The following is an 18,408-nucleotide window of genomic DNA, read 5'->3' as shown; positions in this document are numbered from 1 at the left end:
TACTAGAAAATCTACGGTAACCAAATAGCTTACAATTTGGTTCGGATAATATTAATAGATTGGGACTTGTTTACGGTGGATATCTTAAGTTGTTAGTTAAAGAATTAAATAAAAAAATATTTATTATGAAAATCATGAATCATATAATTTTATGAATCTTAATAAAAAAATATTTTTTTAATTCTTTAACCAATATCTTAAAAATACTTGTGAGCTTTTTTACCTAAAAAGATAAAGATGGAATCTTACTAATAATTCTTTTGCACATTTTAATAAAATAAAAAATTTGTATGTTTAATTCCTTAATTAACTAATATATGAAAGATTATGGTTAACATTTATGATAAAATAATAGAGTAAGAATTAACTAATGTTTGTATGGATGCAAGAAATATCATCATGGGCATATTGGTGAACACATGCCACTTGGCTTGCATGAAGCGTACGTTTTAGCTAGTGGTGGACTCGCTTTGCTTGTATTAAAAAAGGAAACCAAAAAAGGGGGGAAATGGAAACCACCAATTCCGCGCATGCATATGCATGTTGGAGCGATTATAAAGCCAATTTTCATCATTCATAGAACACAAAACACAAACACTCCAAAATGATTCATAGAACACAAACACCAGATCTCCCTAACCGCACCTCAGATTCACCGCCAAAATCAACGAACCGCATCGGTTACATGTTTCGCGAGCGCGTGCCGTTCCTGCTCGTGGGCGTGGCCATTGCCAGCGTCTTCTTCCAGCTCCTCCCTTCTCGATCCATAGTGTCGGCTCCTCACGACTCGTTCCTCGAGACCGAGTTGGCTCTGCCGACTCGGCGGGTGCTGTTGGAAGGGTCGACGACTCAGGAGAAGAAGGGAAGGGTCCCTCTCGGGGTGAGAGGCAAGAAGCAGAAGAGGGTCCTGGTGACCGGTGGAGCCGGTTTCGTTGGAAGCCATCTGGTGGACCGTCTGATTGAAAGGGGCGACAGCGTGATCGTGGTAGATAACTTGTTCACGGGAAGGAAAGAGAACGTGCTGCACCACATGGGGAACCCAAACTTCGAACTCATTCGCCACGACGTCGTTGAACCCATCCTTCTCGAGGTTGACCAGATCTACCACTTGGCTTGCCCCGCTTCTCCTGTCCATTACAAGTTCAACCCCGTCAAGACAATCATATCCTTCCTTCACTTTCTTTTTTATTTTCTATATTTTTTACAACTTTTCTTTCTTTGTATTAATTTATTGACGAATTGGATTGGTTGATATTGGAATCCTTGATTCTTATCTTGTTTTGGAGTGTGCACAAGACAAATGTGGTGGGCACGCTCAACATGTTGGGATTGGCAAAGAGAGTGGGTGCTCGTTTTCTGATTAGTAGCACCAGTGAGGTTTACGGTGATCCACTTCAGCACCCTCAGGCTGAGACCTACTGGGGAAACGTTAATCCCATTGGTACGTAATGTTCTGTATGTATTTTAATTTAAATACTCTTTCAAATCTTGCACCTTTTTTTTTATCAGACATGCATGCATTGTTTATACGCTAAGAAACTTTTTTACTATAATTAACAATTTTTTAAATCTCTTTTCGTTACGTATGTTATTTATATATGTCATTCCATATTTTTCTTTGCTCCTTTTCATCTCTCTTTGTCATTGAATAAATATAATTTGTGTTTATATATTTGATGGACTTGCATTAATTGCATGGTACTGGTGTACGTAGGTGTAAGGAGCTGTTATGACGAGGGAAAGCGCACTGCAGAGACTTTGGCAATGGATTATCACAGAGGTGCTGGTATTGAGGTTGGTTCTTCACAATTACACACCACATCTTCGTTTAAAAGTATATGCCATGGTACGTATTAAATGTGGCTGCAGAAATGCAAATTAAGAGCTTAAACGTAAATGTTGCGTAGGTAAGGATTGCTCGAATCTTCAACACTTATGGACCGAGAATGTGCCTTGATGATGGGCGTGTAGTCAGTAACTTCGTCGCTCAGGTAATGCTTTGGCATATGCTTTTCTAGTTAATTTTTTTTCCCCTTTTTGGGAGGTTATTTATTGGGTATTCTTACTCTGCTCACTGTTGTCGTACATTTAACTTATTATGCCAGCCATTTTAAATCTATGCAGGCTTTGAGGAAGGAGCCATTGACTGTTTATGGCGATGGAAAGCAGACACGAAGCTTTCAATATGTCTCAGACCTGGTAAATTTTTTCATAGCATATGCAGCTTTTCTGACTATCAAGAAAATAATGGGAATATTCATTAAATAGGTAACATAAAAGGTAATATAATTTAATTTGAGTAACGTTGTTTTTACTCTCTCCTTTCTCCACAACATTTTCAAAAATTAGGAAATAGACAAAAAGAGAAAAGAAATAAATATAAAATAAATTAATATTGTAATACGATTATTTTTTTTTTAGGGTATTGTAATACGAATATTGAAACTCATTCCTTTTATATTTCAGATACGTTATTCCAAAATGGCTATCCACCATTCATTAGCAAGTAATTTTAACATTTGATGATACTCAAATTTCAACATACTTTAAATAATATATACCATCGTATTCGTATTATATATTAATAAACTTGATTGTCTAAAAGACTATTTGAACTGTGGTGTAGACTTCTGGTTTTGATGAATTCTGAATCTCTCCACTCTCGCCCTAACTTAAGTTATCTCGGTATACATAATCTGAATGGCCTAGAGAGTAGAGAGCGATGAAAATGATTAACGTGAACCTCTCTCTACTCTATATGACAGGTAGAAGGCTTAATGCGGCTGATGGAAGGTGAGCATGTTGGTCCTTTCAATCTCGGCAACCCTGGTGAATTCACCATGCTTGAACTGGCTCAGGTACTCTATTTTTCTCTGTACTTAACTGCCATCAACATAATGCATGTGCATGCAAATTTAAGTCCCATTAATTCCATATAAATATATAATCACAAGAAGATAACATAAATAAAAAACAACTAAACAGTGATATTTCTTTGTTTGTGCAGGTGGTGCAAGAGACTATAGACCCAAATGCGAAGATAGAGTTTAGACCTAACACAGAAGATGACCCACATAAGAGGAAGCCCGACATCTCCAAAGCGAAGGAGCTTCTTGGTTGGCAGCCCACTGTGTCCCTCCGTGAGGGACTTCCTCTGATGGTCTCTGATTTCCGGCAAAGATTGTTTGGTGACTCAAAACTCACTGGCGGCAAAGGTGCATCCGAAGCAGCATAGATTAATATAAAAACTATGTGAGGTAGAAAAGAGAATTAAAAGTTAGCAAAAATAAACATTATATATATAACAAAATTTGGCTTGAGTAGCTCATTTTGAATTACATTAGATATCTATATATTAGGCATTCAGTGAGATTTATATATACTATACCTCTGACAGCGAAATAAACAGCATACCTACCAATAGAAGAAGGTACATTTTTTTTGTTGTATTTGTATATGTGTTTTGCAATCATATACTGAGGTTTTTCCTCTTCTTCTTTTGTACAGTTCTTCTGATTTACTTTATCTCAAGTACCAAGATTTTATTAGATGGGAAAAATATATGGACACCCAATACTAATCATAAAATTAATTATTTGATAAATATCTCCAGAGGGCTAGACATCGGTTGAAATATGTGGCTAGGAGTTCAAAGCCCTGTGAGAGATTATATATACTTTACAACCTTAGTGTGTATTCATATAACTTTAATACAAAGGAGTTGCCTTTATATATATATATATGGGCTTAATCTTATTCATTATATTGTACAGATTGGATTTAAGTCCATGTAACGTAAGAGATTCCAAATCACGTAGGCCATTTTGCATAGCACCACACACGGTATAATATTAGAAGACTGATTTTAATAAACTCATGTGACATGATCATGTAGCCACATAATTGATGAAAATGCACATTTTCTTCATTAACATTCTGTGGCCACATAAATTAATTGTTACACGTGCATGCAAACAAGTTGAATTGCATGTCCAAAATATATTCATTCTAGGCTGGCAAACATAATGACTTTACGTGCCAACACAAACTGTAAATATTTATTTAAACCTTCCAAATATTCCTACAAATACATAAGCGAAAATTAAAGGACTAATTAACTAACAAATGAAGAGGGAAATTATCACAAACTAAAACAAAATTTTAGAGAAACAAAAACTAAAATAAAATATAAAATATCTACAAAATTTCTGTACATATTTTTTACACTTAACACACTTTAGAACAAACAAATCACTCCCGAATTAATTATAAATATGGCTAAATATATTGCATTTCAACGAGTTAATTCATCTTATCTTAACGCATATTTGTCTCCTTATAATTAATATATTGTTACACTTTTTGCATTTTTTATTTCTTTTTAAATTATACATTTATGATTTATATCTTTTCTTGGTAAATTGAATGGGGATTTCGGATCACTTTAGACACAACCGTCAGTGTACTATATTTTTAAATTTTAGGCTATCGATAGACTTAATGACTAAAAAAACATCTCCATCTCTTTAAATACAGTAGATAGCAGTAGATAAGATTGGAAAGATGTCCAAATCATGTAGGTGGCCCGATTTTATTTTTATCATTTCAATCCTTGTCATGGTTGCGTTGAATTTGAGAAGTAATGCAAAATAAACCATATGTGAATTATTATGTCGTGCGAACCTTGTTGTGTTGGCGGAAATGAATTAAACTTTCGCATTGGTGATAAGAAAATATTTATAATTTAGAAATGAACCTAATTAATATATGCAAAGAACTATTTTTCTTGTTAGTTGTGCGGGTAGCAATGAAAGTAATCGCCGTTTATTTTGATAATTTTTTAATATATTTTTATAAATTTCTCTTTTTTGCAGAATTTTTATAAATTTCTTCAAGTTGTATCTATTTGATTTTGATATTTATCCAAAGTGATAAATTAAAATTTTCACATAACTTTATCGTTTAAAACTCTCACAGTCTCACATACAGAGATCGAACTATTTTACTGTTTTTTTAGTTATGCGCGCGTCTCGCAGAGAAAATAAAATCGCCGTTTCCTTTGCTAATCTTGATGAGTATGAAATATTAAGCTGAACTTAAACTAAAAACTATAATCGTAGCCACACATGTACAGGAGTATCTGATTTGATAATTGAAAATATTATCTTAATTTCTTGGAAGGCAACGTTAGATATAACTTCCTCAACCTGTCTTTTCTTATTTCAAATTTACTGTGTAAATTAAAACTCATGTTGAAAACTTACTTATAGTAGTTTTAAATAATCTTTTAACCAATGTTCAGCCAGATGTGCATGTGACTTGACTTGAACCATGCACATCATTGGAAAGTGGATTCGCATGCTTATCGTCATAGTCATTAAAATATATATATTGTTTAATAATAAGTTATTAACCAATTTAGCACGATCGCTAATATTCATCATATGTTGTTTAATAATAAGTTATTATCGTTATTTTATTATACTTAAATTGACAATTTGACGTTTGTGAATTGTGATCGATATGATGGTGTTATCATATGAAGTTTAATTTTGATCAAGTGTAAATTTTAACGTTTGCAACACTTTGCTCTTATATTATTGATATTTAATAGGCGAGGTTACGCAGTGGCGTCTGATGTTTCGGTGAGAGTTGGATTGGGTAATATTGGGCGTAGGAGTGGAATCGTGGGAGGTGTAGAAGAGAAGCCTGTAACAAGAGATAGTTCAAAAGCCTACTAAATGATTGGGCCCCAGATCCAGTAACAGGTTGCTACAGGCCCATTAACAATACCACTGAAATTGACCCGGTAGAGCTCCGGCGGAAGTTGCTCAGATCACCCCACTAGAGCCTAGAGGAGCTGCTGGATACCATGACATGACCAAATTTTACTTAGGATTTGGTTTGGTTTGGTGGGGTAACCTTGTGTTGTTGTTCCAAAAAAATTGGGTTTTTCTTTTATCCAAAAAAACGGGTTTTGTTGAAGTATGTTTAAGTTAAACTATTTCCGATGCACCCTAAAAAGTACTTTAAAGCTAAAAACAGTGAGGACTAGGTTATGCTTCTTATTATGTTTTTATTGTATTTCTATGCATGGCAGCGCTATCTTTAGTTTCTGCCTATCTATCTATACAATACTGATGTATTATACATAGAGAATATTTAATTTTTTGGCTTGTTATTCTTTTTTTGTTAAATGCAACAGAAGGGGGGCAAGTACCCGAAACGAAAGAACAAAACTAAGCTAAAAGCACCATAGAAACTTGTTATTCATCTTTTTCTTATTCTTAAAACTAGAGGTATTCATTTTTTTTTTTCTTTTGGGGGATAAAATTAAAATAAAACAATTAAAAGTTGATTTTGTCGTTTCTGTTACTGACAAGACAAAAAAAAATTCGTATATAGCATGTTCCAAAAGTGAAAATAAAAAAGTAGCTACGAAATTATGAATCTGAAAAGTAACTATTTGTAACCACCAATACCCCGTATCTGGTTGCAGTTAGGAACAGATATTGTTATTGACGGTGCTCACACACCATCGTCATGATTGGAATTGAGAAGGATGATGCAGCGGTGTTTCGGTTAAAGACAGCTTGATCTTCATCTCAGCTGCAATATTGTGTTTGAACCAAAGATGGAAAAGGAGTGCAACAAAGTTGTCGCTGTGTGTGTGAAGTTCCATGAACAAACCAAGGAGGTAACAAACAAACACTCAATCAACAAAAGGTTTCAGAACAAAACATTTCAGCAAATAATTAACGAGTCGACTTGTGAGTTTACATACCCTATCTGAAAAAACTTGTCGGGTAAAAAGTTAATTTTCATTGAATTTAATATTAAACAAATTGTAGTAAATCATAATATAGAATTTTTAAACAAAATTTCCAATATTTGTTTGAGAGGAGAAATACGAAAGATGGAAAAAAATGAAACTCATAGGAAAAAACAGTTTTCCAATTGGCATGCATGAAATCGGTAGGAAATAATTTTTTTTTTGTTCTTTCTAGTTTCTTAAAAATTAAATCATTTTTATAAAAAATTTAAATAATAATAATTTATCTTAAGAAAAATAATGAAGCAGAAAGTATATTTTTACTACTTTTATTTATTTAAATATTCTCAGTACAAATTATCTATTCATTTTAATTTTTTCTTTTACTAATCCAAACAAGTAGAGATAATTTTTTTTTATTCTTCTTTATATATATCCAATCAGCATATATTTTATATTCTATTTCTTTTTCATTTTTATCTTTCTAACTTATTTCCTTCATATTTCATTATATATTTTACTTTTTTAATCCAAAACAAAAAGGTTTTAAACTTCAATTATTTTTTACATTCATACATCATGTCATCTAGTTGATCATTCATATTTATTTATTCATCTTATCATTAATCATGTCAACACCAACTTCTTCAAAAGGTCTCTACACCAATATCACAATGCATGTGATTTAGTCGATCATACATATTAACATCAGCATCGATGCTTCGGGATTCAAACTTAGTAGGTTGCATACATTTGAAAAAATTAACCATATGTAGAAATAATTTATTAAAAATTATGTTTATTTTTTTTACAAAATATTAAAAATTATGTTGTTAGCGCCCCCTGTTACAAAATTACCACTATTTTACATACCACATCAATTTTCCAGTGATCAATATCAATATAAATTGTCAATGCAGAAAGCCTATTTTATTATCGTGAATATCAGACAATTGAATGGTCCTTCAATTCTATACTAGGTATATAAATCAACTAGAATCAACAAAGTTCGGTTGCACTTATTGAGTTGGTCGGATTAATTCAAAGCAATGAACAGTTCAATTATGATTCAGTTTTCAAATATTACAAGCTTATGTCATTTAGTACAAATCACTCCTCCAAGGACAAAGAACTATTGTCTCTTGGACGGTTGGACCTACATATATGAAAGTTTTTTTTTTTGCATCATTTTTCTTATTTTTATTCTAACATTATTTGCGTTTAATACACTTTTGAAAACTTAATTAAATTTAGAATATATTACACTCTTAGAAAATTAATTTTAAAATGAATTAAGTTTCTTTCTTTGGACATACTCTAAAAAATAAAAATTTGAAAAAACAATTAATTGATCATATTTAAAAATGTAGGGTGAATTTTAAAATGGCAGTTAAAAAGAAACAAAGATAGTACCATTAGCAAGAAAAGATGTTAGAAAAAGCAAGCACTGAATCTGTAAGGCATGTTATGTAGCGGAGCCCAAATTTGAGAAAACAGAAAATAATTGTGGACCCATGGACCCTCAAATAATTATACTTTTTGTCATAGAAGCTTAAGAAGTGAGAAAAGCATGGTTGCGAATTGCTAGTCCCATTAGTTCAACAAGTAAACGTAGAGGACAAGCCCGTAGGCCTATGCCATTCGAATTAGTGTAATAAAATCGGTTGAGATGACTAATCGCTTGATTCTTACGTTGTTTAGAGTTTTTCGTCTGGATTTATCAAAAGATATGATGAAAACACTAATCTTTAAGTTACAATGAAAACAAAAAGTACTTTAATTTTCATGAGACATACAAGGAAGAAAGGTGCAATGTTTTGTTTGTCCTGAATCTCAAGACTAGATCAACCTTAGGATCGGACTGAAGCATGCCCACTACGCTACGCATGCTTCACCAAAAAATTAAATTAGCTGGACTTAATTTAACTTTAAAGAATAAATTATATATGTCTCTTCTCTCCTAAAATTTAAGAAAATTATAAATGATTTTTTTTATAAATGTCTTTTCTCCTCTTGTAAAACTTACACGTGTCTCTCATAAGGTTTAAGGAAATTATACATATTTTTTTTTATATTTTTTAAACTTATACCAACAACTTAAATGTCATAAATATTTTATGATAACAAATTATATGTATTGACAATTTTGATTAAAAAAACATATTTTTTCGTATTCATAAATATGGAAATATTCAAAATCTGTTACTGTAAAAAAAAATTATTTTTCATACTCAAAATTTAAATTTGTTACTTTTTGGTCCGGATGAGTAATCCAAATCTACTTATATATTATTGTAGAAAGTGTTTGATTTTCAATGTTTTTTAGATCGCTTATATGTATAATTTACATTTTCTATAACAACGTATATGTTAGGATGTGTCAAACCTAATTCTAGACAAAAAGTAACAAATTTAAATTTTAAGAGGATAAAAAATAAAAAAAAAATTGAACATCTCTATATTTATGAGATTGAAAATCATTTTTTTAATGGAAATTGTTAACACACATAATTTATTATTGTCAAATGTTTAGATGATATTTAAGGAGTTCATATAAGTTTAAAAAATAGAATAAAAACGTATTTAATTTTATTAAACATCAGAAGACACATATGTAACTTTTTCAAACTTAAGAAAATTATGTGTATGTTTTTTTATAAAAAAAAAATTTGTAATTTTTTTAAATCTCGAGCAGAAATATGTAATTTACTCAAATTTAAAGCATGACCTTGCAGCATAGCGATGAGTACGGTATATTTGATTTACGTTCAAGGATTCACTTAATCTTTATTTATATGAGTACTAATTAAATTTTATTAATTCAACCATTAAATACTTATAGTAATAAAATTACATTATTAATATTTACTTACATTTTAAATATATATATATATATATATATATATATATATATATATATATATATCATACGTAAAATTAAATTTATTCAATGAAATATCAGTTATTTAAAAAAATATAAACTTAATCTATTTAATAATAATTTATAATTTAAAACTTATATTTAAAAAATAGTAGATGCAAAGAATTATTGAATGAAAAAACTTTACTTAAAATTATTCTTGCAATAACCTTATTCATTTCCATCTCTCTCCCTCTCTCTCTACATATATAATGATTTTTTATAGTCATTAATAAAGATAAAAAATATATTTTATAAATAATTTTTAAAATCAATATATACATGTATATATTTTTTTGTTTTTCTAGTTATTTTCAGCCTTATTAATGATTATAACAAATCATTTTATATTTTATTTTTTTGATGTTCTGTGAGACTATTTTTGTTATTTTTCCTACAATACTTTTAAAAAATTTAAAAATGAACAAAAGTAAGGTGTTGTTAAGAACAATGCAAATTAAAAACACAAATACTAAATTATATACTAAAATAAAGTAGGTAGTAATATATATCGAGTTAATATTTCAAATTAAATTAAATTTAATGAGATTATATGGTTGTCAAAAATATATATATATATATATATATATATATATATATATATATATATATATATGTATGCACAAATTTTTTATGTTTTATACCACCGATTAAGTTATAAAAACCTTGCTTCAATTAATCCATGTATTAGTTTTTAGGTGTTATAATTTAGTAAAACATGAAATTTTGAATTTCTTAAAAATAATTATTTTAAAGAGTATAATTTCTATGCATCATTAATGTAAAATATTATAATGTAAATTAATAAAAAAATATTATTTGATTTATTTTTAAAATATTTGTTGTAGGAATAAATAAACTTACTATACTTAACTATTTATGATGAGATAACAATATAAAAAATTGTTTAACTATCATATTGTCTTGGAAAATTTTAAAATCATGAGATGTAACAAAATGAAAGATGAAACATTATACAACAAGTCTTGAAAATTTGTCAATCAATAAATTAAGGGACAATTTTTTGTCTCTTCATCTCCTCAATTGGCTTCTTCCTTTATCTCATTCTTCCTCTTTTATTTTTTCATTTCTTTTGTTTAAACTTGCTGTATCATGCGTTAACTATCATATTGTCTTGTTATTCTTGTAGTGTTCTGGTTTGTTTGAAACAAAAATGTTGAAGAGCTCATAATCACGTTTGTTACATCCAAACGAACTTCGTTTTATCGTAACATTATCTTTGATAAATTTGTTTAGCATTATTTTCAAACCATAATTTTGTCAAGAGCAACTTTTTATTGATTTTGTGGAGAAAAAACTCAATTATATTTTCATGATTTTCGTGTGTTTCAATGTTCATCTACTCTGGTCGGAATTGTATTGTACTAGAGATGGTTTCGCTTTGCCATTTTCTGGCCAAAATAGGCAATGTAAGGCTGTGAAAGGAGAAGAGTAAAAAAAAATGATGGGTGAGAATCTTTGGTGATATAACACGATACGGGTATCCGGTTTCATTCACACACAACCCTTATTTAAATAGGTAAAGTTACTTGTGATTTAAGTATATAAAGTAATTTTGTACACTAGATCGCTACTAGTCTTCCAATATCACCAGTAAGTGTCCTGCTTGGTAAAATTAGGGGTGTTATCCCTTCCTAGTTCCTACTATTTTTGGTTACCAAAATAATTATTTTAAACATGATAAAATGAAACAAAATCAACAAAATATTTTTATTCCATCTACTTATGCATGATAAATCCGAGTCTTTATCTATAAACAACGATTTTATAACTTATCCTAGTCATATAACATCAGTATTTAATTATATATTTGTTTATATTTTGTTCATCTCAAACATTATTACTTAAATTCAATATCAATCTAAATTTGGTATAAAATCTTAGTAATAAATTTTGATTTGCTATATTGAATATTTTTTTTTCTGGATGGGCTGAGCAAGAAGTCCCAGACCCAATAATTTATTTATATTTACTGCATCTCAATCACTGGATAATTTATTGGTGACCTTATTAAAAAAAATGCTTCACAATAATAGTTTAAAAAATGCGTTAATAATAATTTTGGAAAACTAATATAATTACATACAATTTAATATTAATAACTAAATTAATCAACTTTTTTAATAAGCATAAATTAGCCAATAATATCTTATAATTAGAAATTGATGAAGTATTTAACAAGTTAGTTCATATGAAAATCTAATAAATCTATCAAGTAAAACTTTGAAGTAATTAATATAAGATTGTTTTTTAATCGACAAATATTAATATCGTTGTTTTTTAATCGGCAAATGTTAATATCATTAATTTTTATTAGTGAGAGGATTAAAACTCAAGAATCTCTCCTTCATTTTCTTCTCCCTTTATCACTAGATCAATCTTATATCTTTAATACTAATAATACATAAAATTCTGTTTAGTCGTCTTAGAGATAATTGTTTGAGTTTTATGATTGAGAAATAAATAAATTTTGTACTCTTTTGCTATAGTTTTTTTTCATTGAACTTTTCGACTAACTTTTTAATGACACAATATCTGATAACATGTTAAAAAATAATGTACCTTTCTTTCTTCATTAGTTTTCGCCAGGTTTTTTCCTAGTAACATTTATCCTTTCACGAGACACATACGTCAAATAATGAACATCTAAAAAGAAATATTATGAATATATTTAAAACTGGTTGTTCATATTCCTCTTGTGATTTCATATTCCCTCCTCGTATGTTATAACTAACTATTTATGGTTCACCTTCGTATGTTTTCTTTTTACAGCAACACCTTCATATGTTAAATCATATATAACCTTTGAATTATAGTTTTGTAGTTATACAGTGATATCATATTTGTGAAAACACAACAGAAACTCTCTATTATATTATTCTCTTTATTTTCCGTCTCCTGTACTTCTAAACAAATTATAGTTTATGTTAATTTCACAACATTAATTGATGTATTTTTCATATTAAGGATATTGATTATGGATTTAAAAATGAAAAGATTTTATTAAAAACTATTATTAACGCATTTTTACCATGTTTTCTAATTCATTTATAGAATATTTTTAATAAAAAAAATGTTTATTAAATTGTTAACATATTTGTTAGTCAAACTTTTTTTTTTAAAAAAAATTCTCTGCAATGAGATTATTTTTGGTAAATTTTAATCGGTGTCCTTAGGACTTAAAAATATCAATTAAGGAATAAAAATGAATTTTTTTTACTAAAGAGTTACCAATACATTTTTATCTTAATTTTTAAAATTTAACTTGACATAAAATACAAAATTATATTTTATAATAATTTCTTTAAAAAAATATATCCAGGATAATTTTGAATTGATTCACAGTATAACTTTTTTGTACCAATAAAACATCAAAATCAAACTCAAATTTTTAATATAACTTTAATTGGATTTTCAATAAAACATTTTTTTATTTATTTCATAAAACTGCACCCCCTATATTTTTTTAGTATCTACAACGGTCGTCTAGTGTTAAAACTTAATTATCCTTACTCCCGTGTTCCGGTAAAGGTGGACTGACATCTCCAATTCTCCACTATTTCAGCATTATTTATGTACACTAACTACTAGCACAAAAAATATTATTTTGTATCCATACAGTAAAATTACTCAATTCACAGACTTTTTTTTGGTCATTGTACTTATTTTACATTTTTCTCTATTTTTTTTCCAGTCTCTTTTATTCATATACTAAATTGTACAGCATTATATATTTATTGGGCAAATATGATTTTTCTTTACAACAACTGATGTATATTTAATGAGTTACGGAAATGCTAAATGTTGCGCATTGGGATTCCTAGACATTTTACGCGAATAGGGGACGATTATTCAGGTTATGTAGCTGTTAATAGAGTAACACTCTTTTCCCAACCTTGACTGGTATTCCTATAAATTATTCCGGTTCACGTCGATAAAGATACTTAATTAAGTAGTTTATCGTTCTAAAATGCATCAATTACATCACCGTGTAACCATTATTCTGTTCGGACTTCTCAGGCACATGATAAACCGCTGGATTTCTATACAACTATGCAAATGGAATACTCGAGAGATAAATGCGTTAAACAATTACTAGCTAGCGCTGTCAATTAGGTGCAAACTATAACACTTTTGAATAAATGCTACGCTCTACTATGACTTTTACAAGATCTACTTCTTCAATTTCAATACTACCAATCCCCGACCAGGGACCACATCTGACTCCAACCATGTTGCATTTGACCAGTTAAGGAACTCTTGTAAATTAAATGAGGAGAAATTTTCGGAAGCTAAAGTACAATAGATTAATAATCACAAGTTAAATATACATCATTATTGATTAACAACTTATTAAAATGCATAGAACACATAACATATAGCTCAGAGTGATTCTAAAGATATTCCCTATTGTGGCTACACCACCCCAAACATGTGTATGCATGTGAATAGTGATTTTGTGGCAAATAAAAATTACATGTCTTTGGCGTAACATCACAATGTGCAATTACAAGAAGGACACTACAAAAATCACAAACCAGTGTCATAGTTCAAACAAGCCACGTGATGACAGAGAATGCAATGCATCGAGATTTTCTCCTCGAAATTTCCCTCTTTTCGAACACACTCCATTCACTGCCACCAGCAAGGATTCTGATTTCCCAGAGAATTGCCCATAGCTGATCATAATTCACAAAGCGGTATAGAGAATAAAAGGAATGAACTTGAAAGTATTAGATTACTAATGAAGAAAATTAAATTAAAACCCATCCACATGATAAACAAAGTAGTAATAATAGTAATAAACAGTAATTAACATCATAGTACTAATGTGTATAATAGACCAAGTTAAAGCCCTCGAATGGTTTTTCTTTTTCTTCTTTGCTCCTTGTGTTCTTCTCAGTTCTCAGCCTCTGACAGCAAGCAAGGAAGGTATAGCAGATAAATTTGGCGTGGCATTCTTATCACTGGCACCTCTAATAATATCCCTTCGGTTACTCTCTTTAGAAGAAGGTTTACCGCTGAAAGCCCTCATGGGACTCGCAAAAGCCCAACCCCAACTCCTACCTCTGTTATGAGAGAGTGCTACAGTGGCCGATTTGCCATTCACAGCAGCAGCAGCAGCAGCATCATCAGCAGAAGAAGAAACCCAATACGAGGAAGAAGACGAGGATGAAGAAGACGAAGTCATCATGAACCCACTAAACAACCCTCCACACCGGACCCTCTCTTTCATGCAATGGTGGTGGTGGTGGTGTTCGCCGCCGCGGCTCACGGCGGAGGAGCCACCACCAATCCCCTTAGGCTTACCTTCACGCTGAGATTCCACCCTCCTGAGAGTGCAATCTCCAAACCCAGTAGAGATTCTCTCGAAGAAGTCCCCAGAGAAGCTTCTGCTGCCACACCCAACAGATCTAGATCTCGAAACCTTGCGCTCAAAAGAAGAAGCAGAGGCAGAAGCGGTGTTGGGACTGTTAGTGTTATCTTGTTCGACAACAATGTCAGTCTTGAGAGAAGAACCAGAGCAACGCTTATCTTTAAGCTTGACAGAACTAGAACTTCCCGGAGCTGAGTTAATGGTAGAGATCCTTGGAGGGTTGTGGTCTCTGAAGCTCTTGGAGTTGAGTTTTTTGGATGATTTGGAAGAGAGATAGAGAAAAGACCAAAAGCCGTTTCTCTTCCTGGGACTAAAACCCCCAATGGCAAACTCGTCGTCGTCATCGTCGTCGACGACCAAGGAGTGGTTCCTTCGGGGAGTGGCGGTGGATTTGCTGCGCTTGAGAACGATATTATCGGAGGTTGCTGAAGGGGGCTTCTTCTTCTTCTTCTTGGGCAAGAGAAAAGGGAGGCGAGTTCTGCGAGGGTAGTATTGATAATCGGTGGGGTTGTTGATGGGGAGGGAGGAGGAAGAGGAAGAAGAAGGAGCGGGAGCTGAGGAGGCAGCGGGGGTGAGGGAAGAGGGTGGGAGGTGGGATCTGAAAGAAGGGGAAGAAGGAGGAAGGATAGGGAGAGGGAAAGAAGAGGAAACAAGCTTGCCGAGTTTGTCTTGGAGGCAGAAGGCGCAGATCCCGCCAGGGTTGTTTCTGTAAGGGTGGTCGCTGCATTGCATACCGTCAGGCATGTCGTGGTCCTCGCCCACGCCAACTCTTGCTCCTTTCATGGCTTCCATGCAAATCCAAATTCAAAGACAGAGAAAAGAGGGAGAGACTCCCCAGGAGCACGTGGAAGACTGACTTGGGTCATGTATTAAAAAGACAAACCAAGCCCCTACTTCTACTATTATTATATTCTTTCACTTTCACCCTAATCTAAATCTAATATTACTTTCGCCACAGATTCCTTCACACCTCCTAACCTTGTCTACAATATTTATATACACATTATTTCCTGTTTCTTCATACATAAATCTAACGGATAAAAAAGCTAAATAAAAATAAAAACAAAATTACTATTATCTCAAAAATATTTTTTCACCTAAAAATCAAAATATATGTATTTGTGCGTGTTCTATTGTCGATCCTTACTTACGTTTATGTCAATCCTCTTTTCAAGAAACATCACATTTCTTGTTTTTTTAGTGAATCTGTGTTGGATTTGGTACTACCACATTTCAAGAATCAAACAAATTCTATCTATCAATCTTGAGCATGTTTCTAAATCTGTTGTAAAATTAGGTTTGAAACAAAAACAATTTTATTAACGGATTAGGATATTATTTTTACTTTCATTTATTGGATTTACATTTAAACGCACGTCACATCATTTTTTTCTGCAAACCAATCATATAATTTTCATGAACTAATTTCTGTTAACTTTTCTAATAATTTATGATGGGTTTTTCATTTATAAAACTTGGAAAAAACATTTAAAAGATCCAAATTTAATTCTGCATGATATTAGAAGACATTAACATTATGTTTAGTTAAAGAAAAAAAGATTAAAAAATAATACAAGTATTCGGTTGTGGTTAGAGCAAGACAAACGTTCGAGTCTTCACTTTTTTTTAGAATAAACATAAGTATTTTTATAAACATTCTTTCAATTTGAAACCTTGGGACATCATCATGTTTCCTAAATTTAATCATCAACCAAAAAAAAAAGAGAAAAATACAAAATAAAAATGTGATCATATTAAAAAAAATTGGGAAATAAAATTTTCATTTTTTTCTATATTTCCTCTCCATTCAAAGGAAAAAATAATCATCCAAACTTTGTAAACCACCAAGTTAATGTCCTATTATTATTATTATCATTCCAACGTATTACCCTTATTCTTTGTCTCTTTCTTTGGTTATAAAATTGTGGATTCGTGAGAATTTGAGAATAAAAGAGTTTGATGAGCGATTGCAAAAAATGTTAAAACAAAATTTGTCCTAAAGATATGCAATGTTGTTCAGTAATAACAGTAGAAATATATGCAAGTTTGAGAAATCCATTTTCGCCAACGAAATTACACAAGTCAGTTGGCTGCACAGTAATTGTTCAACCACCTAGAAATTTCAACAAAAATCCAAAAACCAGAGACAAAGGCAAGGGCATCATCGTCATATAATGATCAAAATAAGGAGTTTTTGCTTTTATTCGTGCTGTATAAATCAGGATGTTGATAATTATGAGAAGATAAATCTCGACCCTACTTTGAAGTTATGTTCCAAAATAAATTTCGCATTATTAAGCCTGATGAAAAAGCAAGGGACAATAGGAAATCCTTAATTGCAAGAAGATCAACCCAGGAGTTCCATATGCAATGACATCCATAATTTTGTTTACACTTTCTTTATTGATACGACATCTATATCAAATTATGAGTCTCATGATCATGAACACTGTTTAACATAACGGATCGAAAACGTCCTCCACTCAAATTAGTCTATCGAGATTATTTTCAAATAATCACTTATGCTCTATTGAGTGAAAATGAGAGAAATAGAATAAATATAAATAAAACGGTGGGTGTCTTTATTTTTTTTATAGAATTATATATTCAAAGGAAGAAATCAAATACGATCAAATCAACCCAGTGATGAAATGCTCTAAAGCAATTGAGATGCTATATATATTTTGTGTCTATTTCAATGAGTGATTATAATTATAAATTTAGATAATTTTATAATCGAGTGGATTTGAAGAAATATGATTTTAATACAAATGTGCAGCGTGTTTAGATTAAATTTATGGTGAAAAATAATCAATAATTTTTCATGATGAAAACAAAATAATAAATAGTTACTTTTACTTTTTCATGATAGCATGATAATGATGTAAAATTAATTTTTGGTTTTATCCAAACACACTAGTGATTGTTTCGATATATTATTAAATGTTACTTATAAGTGTAAATGTTAATAAAACACGTGAATAGTAATAAATCAAATGTTATGATATTAACTTGTAAAGAATTATAAATACGCACAATTGGATCTATACCATAAAAACAACAAAATATTACATCTACATCCATCACAATCCTGATTTGGATGCAATTATGATTCAATCCAATTTTGTAAGACATGTTTGCGTCGAGGAGTGATAAGAAAATTCATATCTGCAGAGATACTCGAGCAGGCTGAGTTGGATCTAATTAAACTCATGATGTAACTCAATTTTTGGTTCATCTAACTCAATTAAACAAAATCTCAATCTAAATCAATTGTAAATGATTTTTGTTGGGTTAAGTCAACGGATCAAACACATT

At 30.8% G+C, this 18,408-nt stretch overlaps 2 protein-coding genes across 2 annotated transcripts; one reads left to right on the top strand and one right to left on the bottom strand.

Moving 5' to 3' along the window:
* Window positions 1-417: 417 nt before the first annotated feature.
* On the top strand, window positions 418-3,449 carry LOC100804048 (UDP-glucuronic acid decarboxylase 2). The gene is made up of 7 exons (XM_014778223.3): window positions 418-1,162; window positions 1,294-1,441; window positions 1,715-1,794; window positions 1,908-1,991; window positions 2,125-2,199; window positions 2,766-2,858; window positions 3,008-3,449. Exons 1-7 carry the CDS (start codon window positions 605-607, stop codon window positions 3,233-3,235), a joined length of 1,266 nt encoding a protein of 421 aa, XP_014633709.1. The 5' UTR covers window positions 418-604; the 3' UTR covers window positions 3,236-3,449.
* Window positions 3,450-14,451: 11,002 nt separating this feature from the next.
* Window positions 14,452-16,055, bottom strand: LOC100802982 (uncharacterized). The gene has a single exon (XM_003528586.4). It carries the CDS (start codon window positions 15,880-15,882, stop codon window positions 14,620-14,622), a length of 1,263 nt encoding a protein of 420 aa, XP_003528634.1. The 5' UTR covers window positions 15,883-16,055; the 3' UTR covers window positions 14,452-14,619.
* Window positions 16,056-18,408: the final 2,353 nt, after the last annotated feature.

The sequence above is a fragment of the Glycine max genome, chromosome 7 (genome assembly GCF_000004515.6).
Source record: "Glycine max cultivar Williams 82 chromosome 7, Glycine_max_v4.0, whole genome shotgun sequence".
NCBI lineage: Eukaryota > Viridiplantae > Streptophyta > Magnoliopsida > Fabales > Fabaceae > Glycine > Glycine max.
The sequence above is the reverse complement of the archived record's forward strand: the minus strand, read 5'-3'. Positions and strand labels throughout refer to the sequence as shown.

What these genes read in the sequence shown, in the direction of transcription:
- LOC100804048 (XM_014778223.3), top strand. Translation starts at nt 605, where the DNA reads ATGATTCATAGAACACAAACACCAGATCTCCCTAACCGCACCTCAGAT. An exon ending in ACAGAGGTGCTGGTATTGAG is followed by an intron (nt 1,795 to 1,907) that starts GTTGGTTCTTCA and finishes AATGTTGCGTAG; the next exon opens with GTAAGGATTGCTCGAATCTT. An exon ending in CCATGCTTGAACTGGCTCAG is followed by an intron (nt 2,859 to 3,007) that starts GTACTCTATTTT and finishes TTGTTTGTGCAG; the next exon opens with GTGGTGCAAGAGACTATAGA.
- LOC100802982 (XM_003528586.4), bottom strand. Translation starts at nt 15,882, where the DNA reads ATGGAAGCCATGAAAGGAGCAAGAGTTGGCGTGGGCGAGGACCACGAC.